General features: G+C 44.2%; 1 protein-coding gene across 8 annotated transcripts in view; it reads left to right on the top strand.

Moving 5' to 3' along the window:
• LOC125456346 (choline transporter-like protein 3) overlaps positions 1-20,011 on the top strand; it is a 195,778-nt gene that overhangs the window by 80,171 nt on the left and 95,596 nt on the right. For 2 of the 8 annotated variants that reach the window (XM_059648055.1, XM_059648049.1), the window contains exon 1: positions 15,071-15,177. The exons of 4 other annotated variants lie outside the window; for them this stretch is intronic. In XM_059648055.1, coding sequence (XP_059504038.1) covers positions 15,128-15,177 — 50 coding nt within the window. In that variant the 5' untranslated portion in view covers positions 15,071-15,127. Of the gene's footprint in view, positions 1-684; positions 724-11,202; positions 11,324-15,070; positions 15,178-20,011 lie in introns of those variants that run through there. 2 more of the 8 variants (XM_059648050.1, XM_059648051.1) reach the window with 2 other exon arrangements.

The following is a 20,011-nucleotide window of genomic DNA, read 5'->3' as shown; positions in this document are numbered from 1 at the left end:
CATGTTGGAAAGAAATTACTGCTTCTACCATTATTATTGACATCTTCAGGGTACAACATACATGTAAAGGGGCGTATTGCCCCAGTTACTATAAGTGACTGAGAGCCGTTGGCACAAGTTGGCTGGATGTCATGTGTTTTAGATTGGTGCAAACTCCACAGGGGTTGGAGTATTATCTTTCCCCTATCCATGGTGGAGTACACTGTGCTATGGATCTGATATGAGTTTGGGCAGAGAACTCAAGAAAAAGTGGAAATATGAAGGTGGCGTAACGGATGTTGGGCAAAATAGAGCAACAAGATCTTAGTGTGTAATTTTTTTTATGATCTGAGAGTTTTTTATTACTTAATGAAACCAATTTTCTGTAGTTCCTTACAAGAATTGCAAAATGCCTCAGAATGTCCCACATGCGAAAACTGCTATATAATTACAAGATAACAAGGTGTAGCGCTGGATGAACACAGCAGGCCAAGCAGCATTATCTGACCCTTCTTCAGATGAAGGGTCTAGGCTCGAAGCGTCAGTTTTCCTGCTCCTATGATCCTGCTTGGCCTGCTGTGTTCACCAGCTGTACGCCTTGTTATCTCGGATTCTCCAGCATCTGCACTTCCTCCTATCGCTGATATAATTACAAGACCTTGTTCCAGTGCTAATTTCATGACTGTTTTCCTGTTGGCTGAGGTTGCAGTGCTGATCGCAATGATCATTGAACATGTGTCAATAGTGAGTACAATTTAATCCCTTAAATGTAGTGAGATATTTGCTGGCAAGTAATTTGTTTTCTCTCAATGGCTTACCTGTGAGAAATTTAAATTTTTACTTCCTTGACCCATTCAATTGTTTGCATTTTTAAAATTGAGTTATGTTTTAAACCTAATATTTTTAACACAGTAAATTGGAACTTCAACTTCCCACTTAGTGGATCTGAAAAATCTGCAGGTTGGTGTCTTGCCATTGTTCTTTACTTAACATCACCTCTGTACTTTCTAGGAGTGAATGTACATTGAACTTACTGATTGCTTGGCAACTGTGAAATCTGATCCAGTTTCTATAGCAACGCCTGAGTTGACAATGTAATCCACACCATGAAAGAGATAAGCATGCACTGGGACATTTCCACTTCAGTTCTGTGTACGGTCAGAAATCACACGACACCAGGTTACAATCCAATAGGTTTAGTTGAAAACACAAGTTCTCGAGCATAGCCCCTTCATCTGGTAAAGTGAGAAAGAAGCACACAGAACACAAAATTTATATTTAAAAGTTTACATGTCACAAAACTGATGAGGACGTGCTAAACAAACCCTAGGATGCTGTTAAATCTTTAATCAGTTAGAAGGCTTTGATTGACTAATATGTATATGTTATTCCCGAAACTTCTTTCAAGTCACTGCTCTGAGAGAAGTAAAGGTTTTATCAGTGTAAAGAAGAGGTAACATTTAGGTCAGACAATGCATGTCAGGTGTGAGGCCATGTTTAGAAACTGTTTGTATTTCGATTTGAGTCAGACTGGTTTTATTTTTAAAGTAGGAATTTATAAAACACCACCTTGGCTGACTGTCTATAAACCGTGTGCTTTTTGAATAAAACAGAATGTATTTGCAAATACAACTTCACTCCATAGGTTTACATGCTTGTCCGTAAGTGTGTGTGAGTTGGGGGGGGAGCAGGGGGTGCGAGGGAGAGAGAGAGAGAAAGGGTGTGTGTTTGTGTGTGCATATGAGAGAGAGAGAAAGTGTGTGTGTGTGTTTATGTGTGCGCATGCACTCGTGAGAGGGAGAGAGTGTGTGTAGAGTGGAGGAAGGAGAGAGAGAGAGTAAAAAAATTTGTGTGTGTGGGTGTGTGGGGGTTAGAGAGAAAGAAAATGTGTGTGTGTGTGTGTGTGTATGAAGGGTCTAGGCCCGAAACGTCAGCTTTTGTGCTCCTGAGATGCTGCTTGGCCTGCTGTGTTCATCCAGCTCCACACTTTGCTATCTGTGTGTACGTATGCATGTGTCAGTGACAGGGTGTGTTTGTGTGAGAGAGTGTGTGTGAGAGTGTATACTGTGGTGGGGTCACCTGTAGTGGGACATGTACCCAAGATCCCGATTGAGGGTGTCCTCATGGGTACTGAACTTGGCTATCAGCCTCTGCTCGGCGACTCTGTGTTGTTATATATCCCAAAGTCTGCCTTGGAGGACGTTCACCTGAAAATCCAAGGCTGAATGCCCTTGGACAGCTGAAGTGTTCCTCCCATAGGGAGGGAACGCTCCTTCCGGCCGATTGCTGCGTGGTGTCCATTCATCTGTTGTTTTAACATCTGCATGGTTTCGCCAATGTACCATGTACATGAAAGCAAGTCCATCATGGGCCTCCTGCAGTGCCACAATGATGCCACCCAAAGGTTGCAGGAACAGCAACTCATATTCCACTTGGGAACCCTGCAGCCCAATGGTATCAATGTGGACTTCACCAGCTTCAAAATCTTCCCTTCGCCCACCGCATCCCTAAACCAGCCCAGTTCGTCCCCTCCCCCCACTGCACCACACAACCAGCCCAGCTCTTCCCCTCCTCCTGCTGCATCCCAAAACCAGTCCAACCTGTCTCTGCCTCCCTAACCTGTTCTTCCTCTCACCCATCCCTTCCTCCCACCCCAAGCCGCACCTCCATCTCCTACCTACTAACCTCATCCCACCTCCTTGACCTGTCCGTCTTCCCTGGACTGACCTATACCCTCCCCACCTCCCCACCTATACTCTCCTCTCCACCTATCTTTTCCTCTGTCCATCTTCGGTCCGCCTCCCCCTCTCTCCCTATTTATTCCAGATTCCTCACCCCATCCCCCTCTCTAATGAAGGGTCTAGGCCCGAAACGTCAGCTTTTGTGCTCCTGAGATGCTGCTGGGCCTGCTGTGTTCATCCAGCCTCACATTTTTTATCACTTTGCAAGATATTTTGATTCATGTTTGCAGAATGGCATATGCGTATATTTATGCAACTTTGTTCTATATAAACGAACATTTACAGCTAAATTAATGATTTTCTCTACAAGTCTGTAAAGAATGTGGGCCTCCTTTTAAATGTGCAAGCAAATTGGTTATGATCAAGTTAAAATCTCCCCAATTTATGTTTTTATTTGTCTTCAGATCCCGAAGTTGCCAGTAGCAGGGACATGATTACTCTGATATTCTACAGAATTAATTTGGTATTAATTATCCTGCTTCTGTTGCCAAAATCACACAAGACATAACTTGATCCCTGTCAATCTAATAATTGCATAAAGTGTCTCCATGTTAGGACATTGTTTGTGATACAAAATAAACCATGAAGAAGCCAGCTCTGTTTCTGAAATATTATTCACCAAATTACAGATGGGTTCCAAGAAACCAGTCTCCAACATTTAGGTTGTTCCTGTTGGAAACAGCAGAAATCATTAAGCGTGAAAATCATTAATGCTTTGAGTTGTAATGTAATCAAGCTGTACATCCTCTACTTGGTATGTTAGATTTGTCTTTGATGTTTATTACATTTATTACTCAAGAATGCCATGCTTTAGTTTACAATTAATTGACTTTTTAACCTGACACAAGAATTCAATCAGGAAGCAATCTGTTAACTAAGGAGTTGAAATTTAGAATTAGAATCAGAATTAGAATTAGGATTATTGTCACATGTCCTCAAGTACGGGGATACATGAGTACAGCAAAAAGTGTAAAAAGTCAACACTTCTGGCCCCATCTCAGGTGTAAAGATACCTATGTACAAAATCTTAGGTATAAATTAGAAAAGTAAAGAAATAAAGGTAAAACTTCAGCGTTACAGTCCTTCTAAATCAAGGAGTCCACATTGGGCTTCATCAAAATTTGTAATCTTCATAGGGACATAATAAGAAAACTAAAGCTTGATTAGATCAAAATCATTAACATTGCAGAGTTGGGGTTGTGTTTATGAAGCCTGACATTTTATGAAAGGGTAATAAGTCTGGGAGTTTGTCTTCTGCTGGAAGCTGTCACACAGGCTCCGAAAATACTCTGTCATTCATCACAAAGACAATGTTAAAACTCATTGTAACTCAAGGTCTGTGCGAGGTTGGGCCAGGGATGAGCGCCATTTCTGAGTTAGACAGAGGGGCAGTGCAGGAACTGACCCAGAAGGGCCTACAAATGGGATGGTAACCCAACTGCATGTGAATTTGGAAAAGGGTAGTGGCCCCACAAAAATCACCCCAACTCAACTAATCCTGGGTCATAACCATTTGCTTTAAGGTTCCCTATTTAGTTCACTCACTGCCTGTAATAAATGGGGATAGCAAATCCTGGCCATTTGTGCACATGCAATGTAAATTGTATACTGGTAGGTAGTTGATTTGCATATTTCGCAGCACCACTTTCAACGCACCCCCATCCACAAACCACACACACAAATTCAGGGAGGTGCACTGTATCTGTTTTGCCAAATGTATTGTCACATTCTGCAATAAAATATTCAGACAATAAGGCTCCTCAGTGATTTTCCCACCAAACCACACAGCAAGTTAGTGGCATTGCAGAATAAAGTCTACATCAAGAGTTCACAGCAGACGATATTCACTTGGAATAGATCTTTGTGAAATAACATGCCTTCAAAATAAACATGTGGTGTATGTGCAATTCTGCAAAAACAAATCTGTAAACAATGGCAAGCAAAGGTCCTGCTGGAGAAGCAATTGAAAGCAGCTGTTTACCATATTGTGAACGATAAATTTGGTTATCTGTCCTGTATCCTTGATATAGTATGAGAGAGTGACACACTCAGGGCAAAGAGTTTCCAGTGTTGCCAGAAGTCCTTTAGGGCAGTGAGCCTATCAGTGAGCTCTTTAATTAACAATTCTCCCACTCTCTCCATTGTCCTGTTTCCTCCTCTATTCAAAAGTTTATCAAATTTTCTCTACAAAAGTGCAATTACTTCTGCCATAACATATTCTGACAACTTTCAGCAAAAGAAAATGCCATCCTAGTGAAGGGCTTTGGCCCAAAACACTGACTTCCCTGTTTCTCAGTTGCTATCTGACCTGTTGTGCTTTTCCAGCCTCACACCTATTAACTCTAACCCTTTTCCTCATTCTCAATGACAATTCTAAAATTATAAGATCCCTAGCTACTCTAAATAGGCTTTTGCGGTTCTTTGTTTTATTCACCTGCAGGACTTGGAAATCACTGTCCGGCCAGCATTTATTTCCCATCACTATTTGCCGTTGATGAGAAGGCGGTGGTGAGCTGCCTCCTTGAACTGCTTCAGAGATAGTGGGAACTGCCAATGCTGGAGAATCTGAGATAACAAGGTGTACAGATAACAAAGTGTAGAGCTGGATGAGCACAGCAGGCCAAGCAGCATCTTAGGAGCAAAAAGCTGACGTTTCGGGCCCAGACCCTTCATCAGCAAAGGGGGAGGGGGAGACTGTTCTGAAATAAATAGGGAGAGAGGGGGAGGCGGAGAGAAGATGGATAGAGGAGAAGATAGGTGGAGAGGAGACAGACAAGATAAAGAGGTGGTGGTGGAACCAGTAGAGGAGAGTATAGGTAGGGAGGTGAGGAGGGGATAGGTCGGTCCAGGGAGGACGGACAGGTCAAGGGGGTGGGATGAGGTTAGTAGGAAGGAAATAGAGGTGCCGGTTGAGGTGGGAGGAGGGGATAGGTGAGAGAAAGAACAGGTTAGGGAGGTGGGGATGAGCTGGGCTGGTTTTAGGATTCAGTGGGGGAAGGGGAGATTTTGAAGCTTGTGAAATCCACATTGATACCATTGGGCTGCAGGGTTCCCAAGCAGGATATGAGTTGCTGTTCCTGCAACCTTCGGGTGGCATCGTTGTGGCACTGCAGGAGGCCCATGATGGACATGTCGTCTAAGGAATGGGAGGGGGAGTTAAAATGGTTCAATTTGTTTATTGTGAACAGAGCAGAGGTGTTCTGCAAAGTGGTCCCCAAGCCTCAGCTTGGTTTCCCCAATGTAGAGGAGGCCACAACAGGAATAGCGGATGTAGTATACCACATTGGCAGATGTGCAGGTGAACATCTGCTTGATGTGGAAAATCTTCTTGGGGCCTGGAATGGTGGTGAGGGTGGAGGTACGTGGGCAGGTGTAGCACTTCCTGCGGTTGCAGGAAAACGTGCCGGGTGTGATGAGGCTGAAGGGGAGTGTGGAATGGATAAGGGGGTCATGGAGAGTGTGGTCCCTCTGGAAAGCAGATAAGGGTGGGGAGGGAAAACTGTATTTGGTGGTGGGGTCGGATTGCAGATGGTGGAAGTGTCGGAGGATGATGTGTTGGATCCGGAGGTTGGTGGGGTGGTACGTAAGGTTGAGGGGGATTCTGTTTTGGTGGTTATTGCAGGGACGGGGTGTGAGGGATGAGTTGCGGGAAATGCGGAAGACACGGTCAAGGACGTTCTCGACCACTGCGGGGGGGGGGAGGTTGCGGTCCTTTAAAAACGAGGACATCTGAGATGTACGGGAGTGGAATGCCTCATCCTGGGAGCAGATGCAGCAGAAGTGAAGGAATTGGGAATAGGGGATGGAATTTTTGTAGGAAGGTGGGTGGGAGGAGGTGTATTCTAGATAGTTGTGGGAGTTGGTGGGCTTGAAATGGATACCAGTTTCTCGGTGGTTGCCTGAGATGGAGGCAGAGAGGTCCAGGATGGTGAGGGAGGTGAGGTGTTAGAGATAATCCAGGTGAACTTGAGGTTGGGGTGGAAGGTGTTGGTGAAGTGGAAATGAAGGGTCCAGACCCAAAAGGTCAGCTTTCCTGCTCCTCTGATGCTGCTTGGCCTGCTGTGTCCATCCAGCTCTACACCTTGTTATCCTTGAACTGCGGCAGTCCACGTGCTGTGCATTGACCAACAATGCCCTCAGGGAGAGAATTCAGGATTTGACAGTGAAGGAGTGGTGAAATGTTTCTGAGTCAGGATGGTATGTGGATTAGCTGGAAACTTGCAGGTGGTGTTTTTCCTATAAATCTACTGCCCTTGCCCTTCTAGATGGAAGTGGTCATGGGTTTGGAAGATGCTGTCTGAGGATCTTTGGCGAATTTCTGCATTGCATCTTGTAGATAGTACACACGCTGTTACTGAGCAAATGGTGGTGGAGGGAGTGGATACTTGTGAATGTGGTGTCAATCAAGTGAGCTGCTTTGTCCTGGATAGTATCAGGCGACTGGAGTGTTGTTAGAGCTGCAGCCATCCAGGCAAGTGAGGAGTATTCTACCATACTCTTGACTTGTGCCTTGTAGATGGTAGACAGGCTTTGAAGAGTCAGGATGTAACTTATTCATCACACCCTTCCCAACTTCTGACCTGCTCCTGTAGCCACTGTGTTAACGTGACAAATTGAGTTCAGTGTCTGATCAATGATCTTCACCATGATGTTTGTAGTGGGGGATTTAGTGATGGTAACAGTATTGAACATCAAGCGACAATTGTTAGATTGTCTCTCATTACAAATGGTCATTGAATGGCATTTATGTGATGCGAATGTTACTTGCCTCTTATCAGTGTAAGCCTGGATATTGTCCAGGCCTTGTTGCATTTGAATGTGGTCTGCCTCCGTATCTGAAGAGTCATAAACGATGCTGAATTTGCAGGATTTAAAATTTAGTATAAACTCTCAAACTTGTTTTTAGCTCTCTCTTTTGCTTTGGGTAATTCTTGTGTCTGCTCTGGACTGCCCTATATTTTCCCACTGTTGAAATAATCCTGGTGAATCTATGCTTTGCACTCCAGAACTTTAATGTATATTCTACAACCAGGCATCCAAAACAACACAATGCTCCAACTGTGATGCAAACAATTTTTCATTAAATTATTTTGTATCATTATCGCTCATCTCTGACCAAGGAATAAATGTTGGCTAGGGAACTGAGATTCTCTTCCAAACAGCACGCCTCAGAAGGAATTCATGGACAGTGATATCCTTTGGGACACTGTCAATACATGACCAGCAGAATATAATTGCATCAGTGATAATGGGAACTGCAGATGCTGGAGAATCCAACATAATAAAGTGTAAAGCTGGATGAACACAGCAGACCAAGCAGCATCTCAGGAGCACAAAAGCTGACGTTTCGGGCCTAGACCCTTCATCAGAGAGGAGGATGGGGTGAGGGTTCTGGAATAAATAGGGAGAGAGGGGGAGGCGGACCGAAGATGGATAGAGGAGAAGATAGGTGGAGAGGAGAGTATAGCTGAGGAGGTAGGGAGGGGATAGGTCAGTCCAGGGAAGACGGACAGGTCAAGGAGGTGGGATGAGGTTAGTAGGTAGGAAATGGAGGTGCGGCTTGGGGTGGGAGGAAGGGATGGGTGAGAGGAAGAACAGGTTAGGAGGGCAGAGACAGGCTGGGCTGGTTTTTGGGATGCAGTGGGTGGAGGGGAGATTTTGAACCTGAAGTAGTCCACATTGATACCATTGGGCTGCAGGGTTCCCAAGCGGAATATGAGTTGCTGTTCCTGCAACCTTCGGGTGGCATCATTGTGGCACTGCAGAAGGCCCATGATGGACATGTCATCTAAAGAATGGGAGGGGGAGTGGAAATGGTTCGCGACTGGGAGGTGCAGTTGTTTTTTGCAAACCGAGCGGAGGTGTTCTGCAAAGCGGTCCCCAAGCCTCCGTTTGGTTTCCCCAATGTAGAGGCAGCCACACCGGGTACAATGGGTGCAGTATACCACATTGGCAGATGTGCAGGTGAACCTCTGCTTAATATGGAAAGTCATCTTGGGGCCTGGGATAGGGGTGAGGGAGGAGGTGTTGGGGCAAGTGTAGCATTTCCTGCGGTTGCAGGGGAAGGTGCTGGGTGTGGTGGGGTTGGAGGGCAGTGTGGAGTGAACAAGGGAGTCACGGAGAGAGTGGTCATCTTTGTTAATTAAACTAAGTTGACTGTTGAATAGAAATTGAAAATTGCTTTCAGTGCTCTTCACTCAATTCAATACTGTGAACATTATAGATAACAAGGTGTGGAGTTGGATGAACACAGCAGGCTCGGCAGCATCAGAGGAACAGGAAAGCTGACGTTTCAGGTCCGATCCGCTGTGTTCCTTCAGCTCCACATCTTGTTATCTCAGACTCCAGTTTTGGCAGTTCCTGCTATCTCTGTGAGCATTATGATGTGCGTGAATCAGAACTTGTTGTTTCAACCCGATGTTTGTTTCTCATTCATTCAATTCCATTAAACACTCGTTTGAAGTGATGTTCTGGATCTACCATTATTTACCATTCAGGTCATCTCTCAGTCATTTTCTTTCATGGCTAAAAATTCAAATTTCTTTGGTTTTTTTTGATATTAGGGGTTTGCCTGACAGCTGTCTTCTGAATCAACTTCAGGGTTTGAATCTTTCCCTGGTGTCCAGGTGACCAGAACTGAACACCAGTTGTGTTCAATTACAGTGTAATTGTAACAGGTTTTCTGATAATGTTTATTCTAGTAATTTGACAATAGTTTATTAGAACTGGGTGGGTAGACATGAATTGTCTCCTCTTTTTCAAACCTCCCCAGCTGGGTGCAACAAAGAATTATGTTCTTTTTATCATGAGGCTATACCTCTCCCTAATAAAATGTAATTACCCAATATCTACAGTATCCATTAAGGACCAGGCTTGAAGTTTTCTTTTATGAAAGAATGAATGGTTTTATTATCTACCAAGTCTGAGAAAAATAATGATTGCATCCCTTTATGATGATTTGGTAATTTTACCTACTGATACTAGCTTTTTAAACCGTATTTTTAACAAGTTGAATTGAAAGTTTCAAGCTACCATAGTGGCATTTGAACATATCTTCAGATCGTTACCTCAGTAACATAAGCACTGTACCACTGTATTCCCATTTCATAAGAAAATGGAGCCATAGAGCCAAGCAGCATGGGACCAGATCCTTTGGTACAAATTGTCTAGTTCAACTAGCTATTCTAAACTCAACTAGTCCCATTTGCTTGCATTTGGTCCATATCCCCCTTAAACCTTTACTATTCACGTATTTGTCCAAATTCTTTTCAATGTTGTATTGTTCTTGCCTCTAACACTTCCTCTGACAACTCATTCCATACACTCACCACACTCTGTGTGAAAAAGTTACCTTTTACATCTTTCCCTCTCATCTTAAATCAATGTCCTCTAGTTTTGGTCTCCCCTACCGTATGGCACTCACCATTTTATAAACCTCTCCACAGTCACCCTTCAATCTCCAGAGGGGAGGTCTTAAAATGTGAGCTCTTGGATATAGAGAAGATGGGGAAGGCGAAAGACATTCCTGTATGGTAGCCCAACCACTTGAAAGGACAGCTGCCAATGGAGTTTGGAGGGACCGTGTGACTGATGCACAAAGGATCAAGGGGCAGGCAAAAACATTCCTTTAAAAACCGAAAGAACTGCAGATGCTGTAAATCAGGAAAAATAAACAAAGTTGCTGGAAAAGCTCAGCAGGTCTGGCAGCATCTGTGAAGGAGAAAACAGAGTTAATGTTTAGGTCCGGTGACCCTTCCTCAGAACTGCTTTTCCAGCAACCTTGTCCCTTTTTTTAAGAAAGATTCTTTTATGCGGTTTAGTTCCAGGAATGGAAAGTGCAGGTTGTGGACACTTTCTAATGCTAATTAAAAGCTTGGCTGGCCGTCATACAAAGTTCTTACACATAGGCCCCATAAGTTATCAGAAAGTCTAAATATATGTCCTACCCCTCATTATGATGAGCGGATTTTATAGCCAAACCACTCACCACTCTGGGGAACAGTCAGCATTTTAATTCATTGTCCCAGGGCAAGTCAGCGTTCAAAGAGCTGGATTTGCAAAGTAAAGGGATTGGAATGTTGTTTGCCAGGGCAATTGGCAAGGCCCAGCATTTATTGCCCATTCTCTGCTGCCTTCTAAATGACTTTACCAATTGTTGGGCCCATTTCAGAGGGCAGTTAAGAACTGACCACATTTTTGAGGGTGTGAGGTCACATGCAGGCCAGGCCAGGCCGGCAGACTCGCTTGAGGAGTGTTAGTCAACCAGATGGGGTTTTATAACAAGCCAATACTTAATTTGAAGATTACACGTGAATGAGGGTAAACATTCAATTCCAAATGCAGAATTTCTTTGCGTAAGGCGGGAACACAGCAAGCAGGTATTTTCTTGCATCTGTGCATTACAGAGGAGGGAGGGTTGCTTGGAGCCCAGGTAAAGATTGTAGCGCTCACCATCGCCATCTATCCTGCTTTCCTTCCCGCGCAGGTGAGGTCAGTGCCAAGCGTCCGTTTTACAAACTTTCCTTGTTATGTTGTTTGCTTTTGGAGGTAGTTAGAGCTGCTGAGAACAGTCCCCGGGGATGTCTTGCTGTGGCCAGTACCAGGTGAGTTAGTGTTATTCTGGACAAATCCGGATTTACCCTCTGACGGTACTGTCCGCAGAGAGAAATGAAGGTCTCTTTCGCTTAAGCTGGGATGTTTTAGCCTTTGTTTACAAAGACGCTGGCCGAGATAAAGTTGGTTCTTCAATCAAAGTTACGGCAAGCCCTTATTTGGAATTGCTGTCTGTTACAGATGAAGAAATTTAACCATTCAGCTCCTGCAGACTGAAACAGATTTGAAATTTGACTATACTGTGATTGCACAGAGCTGCCAGTGGTTCACGGGGTTATGTTATCACTCTCTCTGCTATTCGACATTTACAGTTGTTAGCTTACATCCGCCCCGGGAAGAGAAGTTGACCAAACGAATCCTTCATTCGTCTGGTTAACCTGCGAGCTCCATGCTTTAACCATTAATAATGGCACATGACAGAGGACACTGCTCCTGACCTCATCTGCAATTCTGAGTGATCCCGACTGGGTTTTTAAATTCCACACACATCCACTTGTACGAATACATTATTCTTGGCTTCCAGCACCGGGTAAACTCTTTCATAAGTTTTTTAGTTCACTTGCAGAATTTTTTTTAACGTGAACTGTTTTGGAATTAATTGACAGAGATGTTTCATTCGGAACAGGACTTAAACTAAAATGGGATTTTTTGGGGGGTCTGCTTTCAATTTAAATAAAACGTATTTCTGAAGCAGTTTTTTTTAAGCCAGGGGTTGGGTAAACTTCTCCGATTCAGGAGAATGACACTTTCAGACATAATGAAAAGTAACCCCAGGTGTCACCTTCAAACCTTTCTCGAAGCCCATCACTTCTGCTGCTTTAAACTTCACATTTAGATGTGAGGACCTTTTTTACCAATATTATTGAGACCAACTATTTATCTCCTAGTGCAGCATTCTTTCATTATCCTTGCTCACCAAGCCAATGCTGCATCTGATTAGATTAGGTTAGGTTCCCTACAGTGTGGAAACAGGCCCATTGGCCCAACAAGTCCACACCACCCTTTGGAGCATCCCACCCAGACTCATCCCCCTATAACCCACACACCCCTGAATGTTATGGGCAATTTAGCATGGCCTATCCACCTAACCCGCACATCCTTGGACTGTGGGAGGAAACCGGAGGAAACCCACGCTTGCTCAATCTTGAACCCTCCTCATTTTCCAGTTTCTCCTATTTATCTGCAAGCTCTTTCTGAGTTTGTCTTGGCTCTGAGATCCAACTCGTGTTCTGTTGACTCCACTTTTAGAGCACTGTAATCTGAGTTAGTTTTGGCTCAATTGGTAGCACTGTGTTCTCTGAGTCTGTAGCTTCTAAGTCCAAGTCGTTGCACTGAGACTAGCTGCAAAAAAGAATTAAGACTGATGTTCTAGGGCAATACTGCACTATTTAAAGATCTTATCCCTCAGAAGTGACTGCCTAGTGTTAGTTGTGCTGTCTTATACTGACCATCAGGAATGTTGGATATTACCCAATTACTGTTATATCAACATTCAATATGATATTGGAGTTTGTTGATAGTTGCATATATCTTCATTGTAAAGTCACCAGCAATTTGCCAAAATCAATACATGTTGCAAACATTAAAGCTGCTATCCATGGACATGGCCTACTTCCATCATGTAACTTCCTATGATTCAATGATGTCTCTTTATGGACTTGAATTATTACTTACATACTGCGCTTGGTAACATAATCTGAGGACATGCGTCCTGGTCAAACTCTCTCCATATCATTCAGTCCCTCTACTTCCTGTCTGTCAGAATCCCTGATCTGGATGAGCTGGAGCTTCTTCCTGTATAACAAAGTGTGGAGCTGGATGAACACAGCAGGCCAAGAAGCATCTCAGGAGCACAAAAGCTGACGTTTCGGGCCTAGACCCTTCATCAGGAAAGGAGGATGGGGAGAGGGTTCTGAAATAAATAGTGAGAGAGGGGGAAGCGGACCGAAGATGGATAGAGGAGAAAATAAGTGGAGAAGGGAGTATAGGTGGGGAGGTAGGGAGGGGATAGGTCAGTCCAGGGAGGACGGACAGGGCAAGGAGGTGGGATGAGGTTAGTAGGTAGGAAATGGAGGTGTGGCTTAAGGTGGGAGGAGGGTATAGGTGAGAGGAAGAACAGGTTAGGGAGGCAGGGATGAGCTGGGCTGGTTTTGGGATGCAGTGGGGGAAGGGGAGATTTTGAAGCTTGTGAAGTCCACATTGATACCGTTGGGCTGCAGGGTTCCCAAGCGGAATATGAGTTGCTGTTCCTACAGCCTTTGGGTAGCATCATTGTGGCACTGCAGGACGCCCAGGATGGACATGCCGTCGAAGGAATGGGAGGAGGAGTTAAAATGGTTTGCGACTGAGAGGTGCAGTTGTTTACTGCGAACCGAGCGGAGGTGTTCTGCAAAGCGGTCCCCAAGCCTCCGCTTGGTTTCACCAATGTAGAGGAAGCCACAACAGGTACAGTGGATGCAGTATACCACATTGGCAGATGTGCAGGTGAACATCTGCTGTTCAACTTCAAAAAGAACTGTATGGACCCAGAACCTCCTGGGAACCTCCTGGCAAGCTTAATGCATGCATCGTGATTAGTGTGCAAGTAACACAGCAATCTTAGAGAGAGAAAGAGATATTTCGTGTGAAGCAATTTTGGTACATGTTGGTATATGATTTGTGTTGATCCGTTGTTTGCCTTCTGCAAATGGGAGGCCTCGGTGAAACTTCATATTTTGCTGAATTCATACTGTTCAAAAAAGCTAAACCTGCCCCTGGGATAATGCTGAATATCGGGATCCTTACAATAAATAGATTTGATTTCTGACAATACCACTCAACCTCTCGGACTCAACAGAGAAGCAAATGAAATTGTAAAAGTTCATGCCTATAAAGTGTTTCTAATTTGTTTTATAAATTCTATTATTTTTATTATTTTTCTCTGTCAATTCATTCTGTTGCTTGCTCTCTTTTTATTTCTCTCTTTTATTTGACCAATTCACTATTCCCTTCTGTTACTTCCCAAGAAGATTTGTTATCCAAAATATTAGATTTTAGTAAAATTGACTGGACACACAAACGTATATCTTGAACATTTTGGAAAGGATACTTTAGGAAGCAAAAGACTGGCTACAGCAGCGATGATGTTATACTTGCAAGGGATGAGCTTCTTTAATGGAGACACCAAGCCTGCAATACCCTGTGAGAAGCCAAATGAGCCAGTTTGAGGTGAATAAAGATAGTGGGTTTGAACATAAAATCAAAAGAGTTCATTTGCCTGGAGCATTAGCTTTTGCTCTGATTCCCCTCTGCCTTTCTCTGAAATCCCAACATCAAAGTCTGAGTTTTAAGCTCACTGGCAAAACTCATCACCGCAAGCAGAGGGTTCCCAAAAGACAAGTTTAGAACTTACAGCAACTTGTGAGGAAGCAAGTTCAGTGAGACACAACTAATACAGGAAGAAACCCCAGTGCTGCCAACTTGTGTGGAAAGTGATTTGGCTGCAGAACTACAATACCTCTTTTATTTTCTGAATGTAACTGTTCCTTTTCAAGAGTACTTTTAAGGTATTTCTCTAGAGTGTTCCCCAGCTCCCCAAAAAGTTGGAAGTTATGTGTGTGTGTGTTAGTTTTTTTTAAGCAGGTTAATTACAGACATTGGTACAATTCACTCCGTTTGTTAATAAATTACTCATGTAACAATTTGGTTTGCAATTCACTAGTTCTTCACTTGTTGCTTGAGGACCTGGCTGAATTGTTTCTGATACTGAGCTGTACACAATGAAAGCAAAATACTGCAAATGCTAGAAATCTGGAATGAAAACAGAAATTGCTGGAGAAACCCATCAGGTCTGGCAGCATCTGTGGTGAGAGAAACTGTTAACTTTTTGAGTCAAATATGACTCTTCTTCATACTGGACTTGAAATGTTAACCCTGTATCTCTTTCCACAGATGCTGGCAGACCTGCTGAGTTTCTCCAGATTTTCTGATTTTATTACTGAGCCATATACAGTTTGATATTGAAAATATCACTTTTTTTTTCGTTCCAAACTTTCTTGTGACTACTGGATCATGACTGATCACTAAGCTCAATATCCTAATCCTGCTCTCATCTAATATCCCTTGATACTTCAATCACAAGAGCTTTATCTGCCTTCTTGAAAACAAGTAATGACTGAGCCTCAGAGATAATGGGAACTGCAGATGCTGGAGAATCCAAGATAATAAAGTGTGAATCTGGATGAAGACAGCTGGCCAGCAGCATCTCAGGAGCACAAAAGCTGACGTTTCGGGCCTAGACCCTTCATCAGAGAGGGGGATGGGGTGAGGATTCTGGAATAAACAGGGAGAGGGGGGAGGCGGACCGAAGATGGAGAGAAAAGAAGATAGGTGGAGTGGAGAGTATAGGTGGGGAGGTAGGGAGGGGATAGGTCAGTCCAGGGAAGACAGACAGGTCAAGGAGGTGGGATGAGGTTAGTAGGTAGGAAATGGAGGTGCGGCTTGAGGTGGGAGGAAGGGATGGGTGAGAGGAAGAACAGGTTAGGGAGGACGGACAGGCTGGGCTGGTTTTGGGATGCAGTGGGAGGAGGGGAAGAGCTGGGCTGGTTGTGTGATGCAGTGGGGGGAAGGGACAAACTGGGCTGGTTTTGGGATGCGGTGGGGGAAGGGGAGATTATGAAGCTGGTGAAGTCCACCTTGATACCATTGGGCTGCAGGGTTCCCAAGTGGAATATGAGTTGCTGTTCCTGCAACCTTCGGGTGGCATCATTGTGACACTGCAGGAGGCCCATGATGGACGTGTCATCTAAAGAATGGGAGGGGGAGTTGAAATGGTTTGTGACTGGGAGGTGCAGTTGTTTATTGCGAACCGAGCGGAGGTGTTCTGCAAAGCGGTCCCCAAGCCTCTGCTTGGTTTCTCCGATGTAGAGGAAGCCACACCGGGTACAATGGATACAGTATACCACATTGGCAGATGTGCAGGTTAACCTCTGCTTAATATGGAAAGTCACCTTGGGGCCTGGGATAGGAGTGAGGGAGGAGGTGTGGGGGCAAGTGTAGCATTTCCTGCGGTTGCAGGGGAAGGTGCCGGGTGTGGTGGGGTTGGAGGGCAGTGTGGAGCGAATAAGGGAGTCACGGAGAGAGTAGTCTCTCCCAAAAGCAGACAAGGGGGGGGATGGAAAAATGTCTTGGGTGGTGGGGTCGGATTGTAGATGGCGGAAGTGTCTGAGGATGATGCGTTGTATCCGGAGTTGGTGGGGTGGTGTGTGAGAACGAGGGGGATCCTCTTAGGGCGGTTGTGGCGGGGGCGGGGTGTGAGGGATGTGTTGCGGGAAATGCGGGAGACGCGGTCAGAAGGTTGCAGGAACAACAACTCATATTCCGCTTGGGAACCCTGCAGCCCAATGGTATCAATGTGGACTTCACCAGCATCATAATCTCCCCTTCCTCCACCGCATCCCAAAACCAGCCCAGTTCGTCCCCTCCCCCCACTGCATCACACAACCAGCCCAGCTCTTCCCCTCCCCCCACTGCATCCCAAAACCAGCCCAGCCTGTCTCTGCCTCCCTAACCTGTTCTTCCTCTCACCCATCCCTTCCTCCCACCCCAAGCCGCACCTCCGTTTCCTATCTACTAACCTCATCCCACCTCCTTGACCTGTCCGTCTTCGCTGGACTGACCTATCACCTCCCCACCTATACTCTCCTCTCCACCTATCTTCTTTTCTCTCCATCTTCAGTCCGCCTCCCCCTCTCTCCCTATTTATTCCAGAACCCTCACCCCATCCCCCTCTCTGATGAAGGGTCTAGGCCCGAAACGTCAGCTTTTGTGCTCCTGAGATGCTGCTTGGCCTGCTGTGTTCATCCAGCTTCACACTTTGTTATCAATGACTTAGCCTCAACCACTTTTTGTGAAAGTGAATTCCACAGACTCACCACTCCAGGTAAAGAAATTTCTCATCTCAGTCCTGAAGGTTTATCGCTCATCTTAAACTATGACTCCTGATTGTGGATCCCAACAATTGGGAACATCCTTCCTGCACTAAACGCTGTCTAGTCCTATCAGAGTTTTGTGTTTCTAAGAGATTCAACCCTCTCCGTTCTGTTAAACTCCAGGGAATACAATCCTAACTGACTCACTGTCTCCTCCTTTCGTTAGTTCTGCCTTCCTGGAAATCAATTTAGTAGACCACTCCATCTATAACACGGACTTGTACAATTAATAGTAGGGCCCTGGGTAGTGCTGTAGAACAGAGAGTCCAAGGGGTTCAGATACATAATTATTTGAAATTTGCGCCAAAGGTAGACAAAGCCGTTAAGAAGGCGTTTCACACGCTCGCCTTCATTGCTCGAACCTTTGAGTGCGGGATGTCATGTATAGGTTGTCCCGTTGGTGAGGCCTATTCTGGAGTACTGTGTGCATTTCTGGTCACCCTATTATAAGAAGGATATTATTAAACTGGAGAGGGTTCGGAAAAGGCTTAACAGCAAGTTACGAGAAATGGAAGGTTTGAGTTATAAAATTAGGCTGGGTAGGCTGAGACACTTTTCACAGGAGCATCGGCGGTTAAGGGGTGACCACATAGAGGTTTATAAAATCATGAGAAGCATAGATAAAGTGAATAGCAAGTGTCTTTTCCCTAGGGTGGGGAAGTTCAAAAATAGAGGCATATTTTTAAGGTGACAGGTGAAAGTTTTTATAAAGGATATGATGGGCAACAGTTTTTACACAGAGTGGTTTGTTGTGTGGAGTGAACAGCCAGAGGAAGTGGTGGATACAGGTATAGTGTGATATTTAAAAGATATTTGGATAAGAATGTGAATAAGAAAAGTTTGGAGGGATACGGGCCAAACACAGGCAAGCGAGACTTGTTTGGCTTGGGGATATGGTTCGCTTGGACTAGTTGAACTGTTTCTATGCTGTGTGACTCCAGGGCTGTATAAGGAGGCAGAACTGCACACAATATTCCAGGTGCAGCCTCACCAATGTTCTGTATAATACAGCAAGACACCCTTGTTCCTGTATTCAAATCCTTTAGTTATGAAGGCCAACATACAATTTGCCTTTTTTTTACTGTTTGATGCACTTCTGCACTTACCTGCTGCAACTGGTGCAAGAGGACTCCCAGGTCTCATCGAACATTCTTCCATCTCTACTTTCAGCCATTCAAATAATATTAATCTGCCTTCCTATTTTTGCTGTCAAAGTGGGCTACTTCACATTTATCCACATTATATTGTATCTACCAGGCATTGCCCACTCATTAGCATGTCCAAATCTCACTGTAACATCTCTGCATCCTCCTTGTAGCTCGCCCTTCCACCCAGTTCTGTGTCATCTGCAGTCTTTGAGATAGTACGTTTAGTTTCCTTATCCAAGTCATGAATAAGCACTGTGAATAGCTGGTGTCCTAGTACCGTATTAGTCACTATCATTCATAAAAAGATTCATTTATTCCTGCTTTTTGTTTCCTGTCTGCTATCCAATTTTATATCCATCTCAAAATGCTACCCCCAACCACAAGCACTTTAATTTTACACATTAATCTCTTATGTGGGACATTTTTTGAAAGTCCAAATAAGCACCACCTATTGGATCTCCTGATCAGCTCTAATAGTTACATCCTCAACAAAAGTCCAGTAGATTTGTCAGGCATAATTTCTCTTTTATGAATCCATGCTGACTGTGTCAGAGTCTAGCATTGTTCTCTAAGTGCTCTGCTAAAAAAATCCATGATACAGGACTCTAGAATCCTCCCTATGTCGGACTTACTGGACTAGAATTCTGTTTATTTTCCAGCTCCCTTTTTAAAATGTGCGGTTACATCAGTTAGCCTCCAATCTCTCGGAACTGGTCCAGAATCTAAAGAATCTTGATAGATGACCTCCAATGCATCCAGTACTTCTAGGGCTACTTCCTTAAGTACTCTAGGATGTTGATAATCGGGTCTTTGGAACATATCAACCTTCAATCCCATCAATTTTTCCAACATCCATTCTCAACTGGTACAGATTTGCTCTGGTGTCACCCTCTCACTAAATCTGTGTTCTCCATGATTTCTAGTACATTATTTGTGTAGGCAGATTTAAGGTGAATTTTTGTTAGCCAATTCTTTATTTACCTTTATGCATTCCTTTGTTTCTGACTGTAAGGGGCATACATTAGTTTTCATTAATCTTTTTTCTCTTAAAGTATCTATGGAAACTTTAACAGTCAGTTTACTAAGGTGTGAGATGCCCTGGTGTCCTTACTGAAGTGTTATCAGCTTTCAGTTCCAGCAATTTAGAAAGCAAATTGAGCTGAATGGTGAAGGAAAACAGCGAACTAACAAATAGAATTTGGATGAACTGTTCTACTGCAGAAATCTACAGCTGTTTTAATACTTAAAAGCGCTATCACACACAACTGAGTGACTTGCCCACCACCAAACCACTATGACATTTGTTTATTTTTTAAATTACTGTCCGCCACCAGTGATCACCCATGTAACAAATTAAATATTTCCAAGAAAAGCCCATTATGAATCTAGGGCTGTTAAACATGTTTTTAAATGGATATCAGGAAACCTGGCCCTGGACGTAGTTCAATTTGGTGCACTGCTGGCTGGATGCACGATAATGCAGCCTAATTGATTGTCACCCTATCCAATACCTTCAATGTTCAGTCCCTTCACCACCAATGCACAGCAGCAGCAATGTGTA

The sequence above is a fragment of the Stegostoma tigrinum genome, chromosome 8 (genome assembly GCF_030684315.1).
Source record: "Stegostoma tigrinum isolate sSteTig4 chromosome 8, sSteTig4.hap1, whole genome shotgun sequence".
In the NCBI taxonomy this organism is placed as follows: domain Eukaryota; kingdom Metazoa; phylum Chordata; class Chondrichthyes; order Orectolobiformes; family Stegostomatidae; genus Stegostoma; species Stegostoma tigrinum.
Note: the sequence above shows the minus strand (reverse complement) of the source record. Positions and strands in the feature narration are given on the sequence as shown.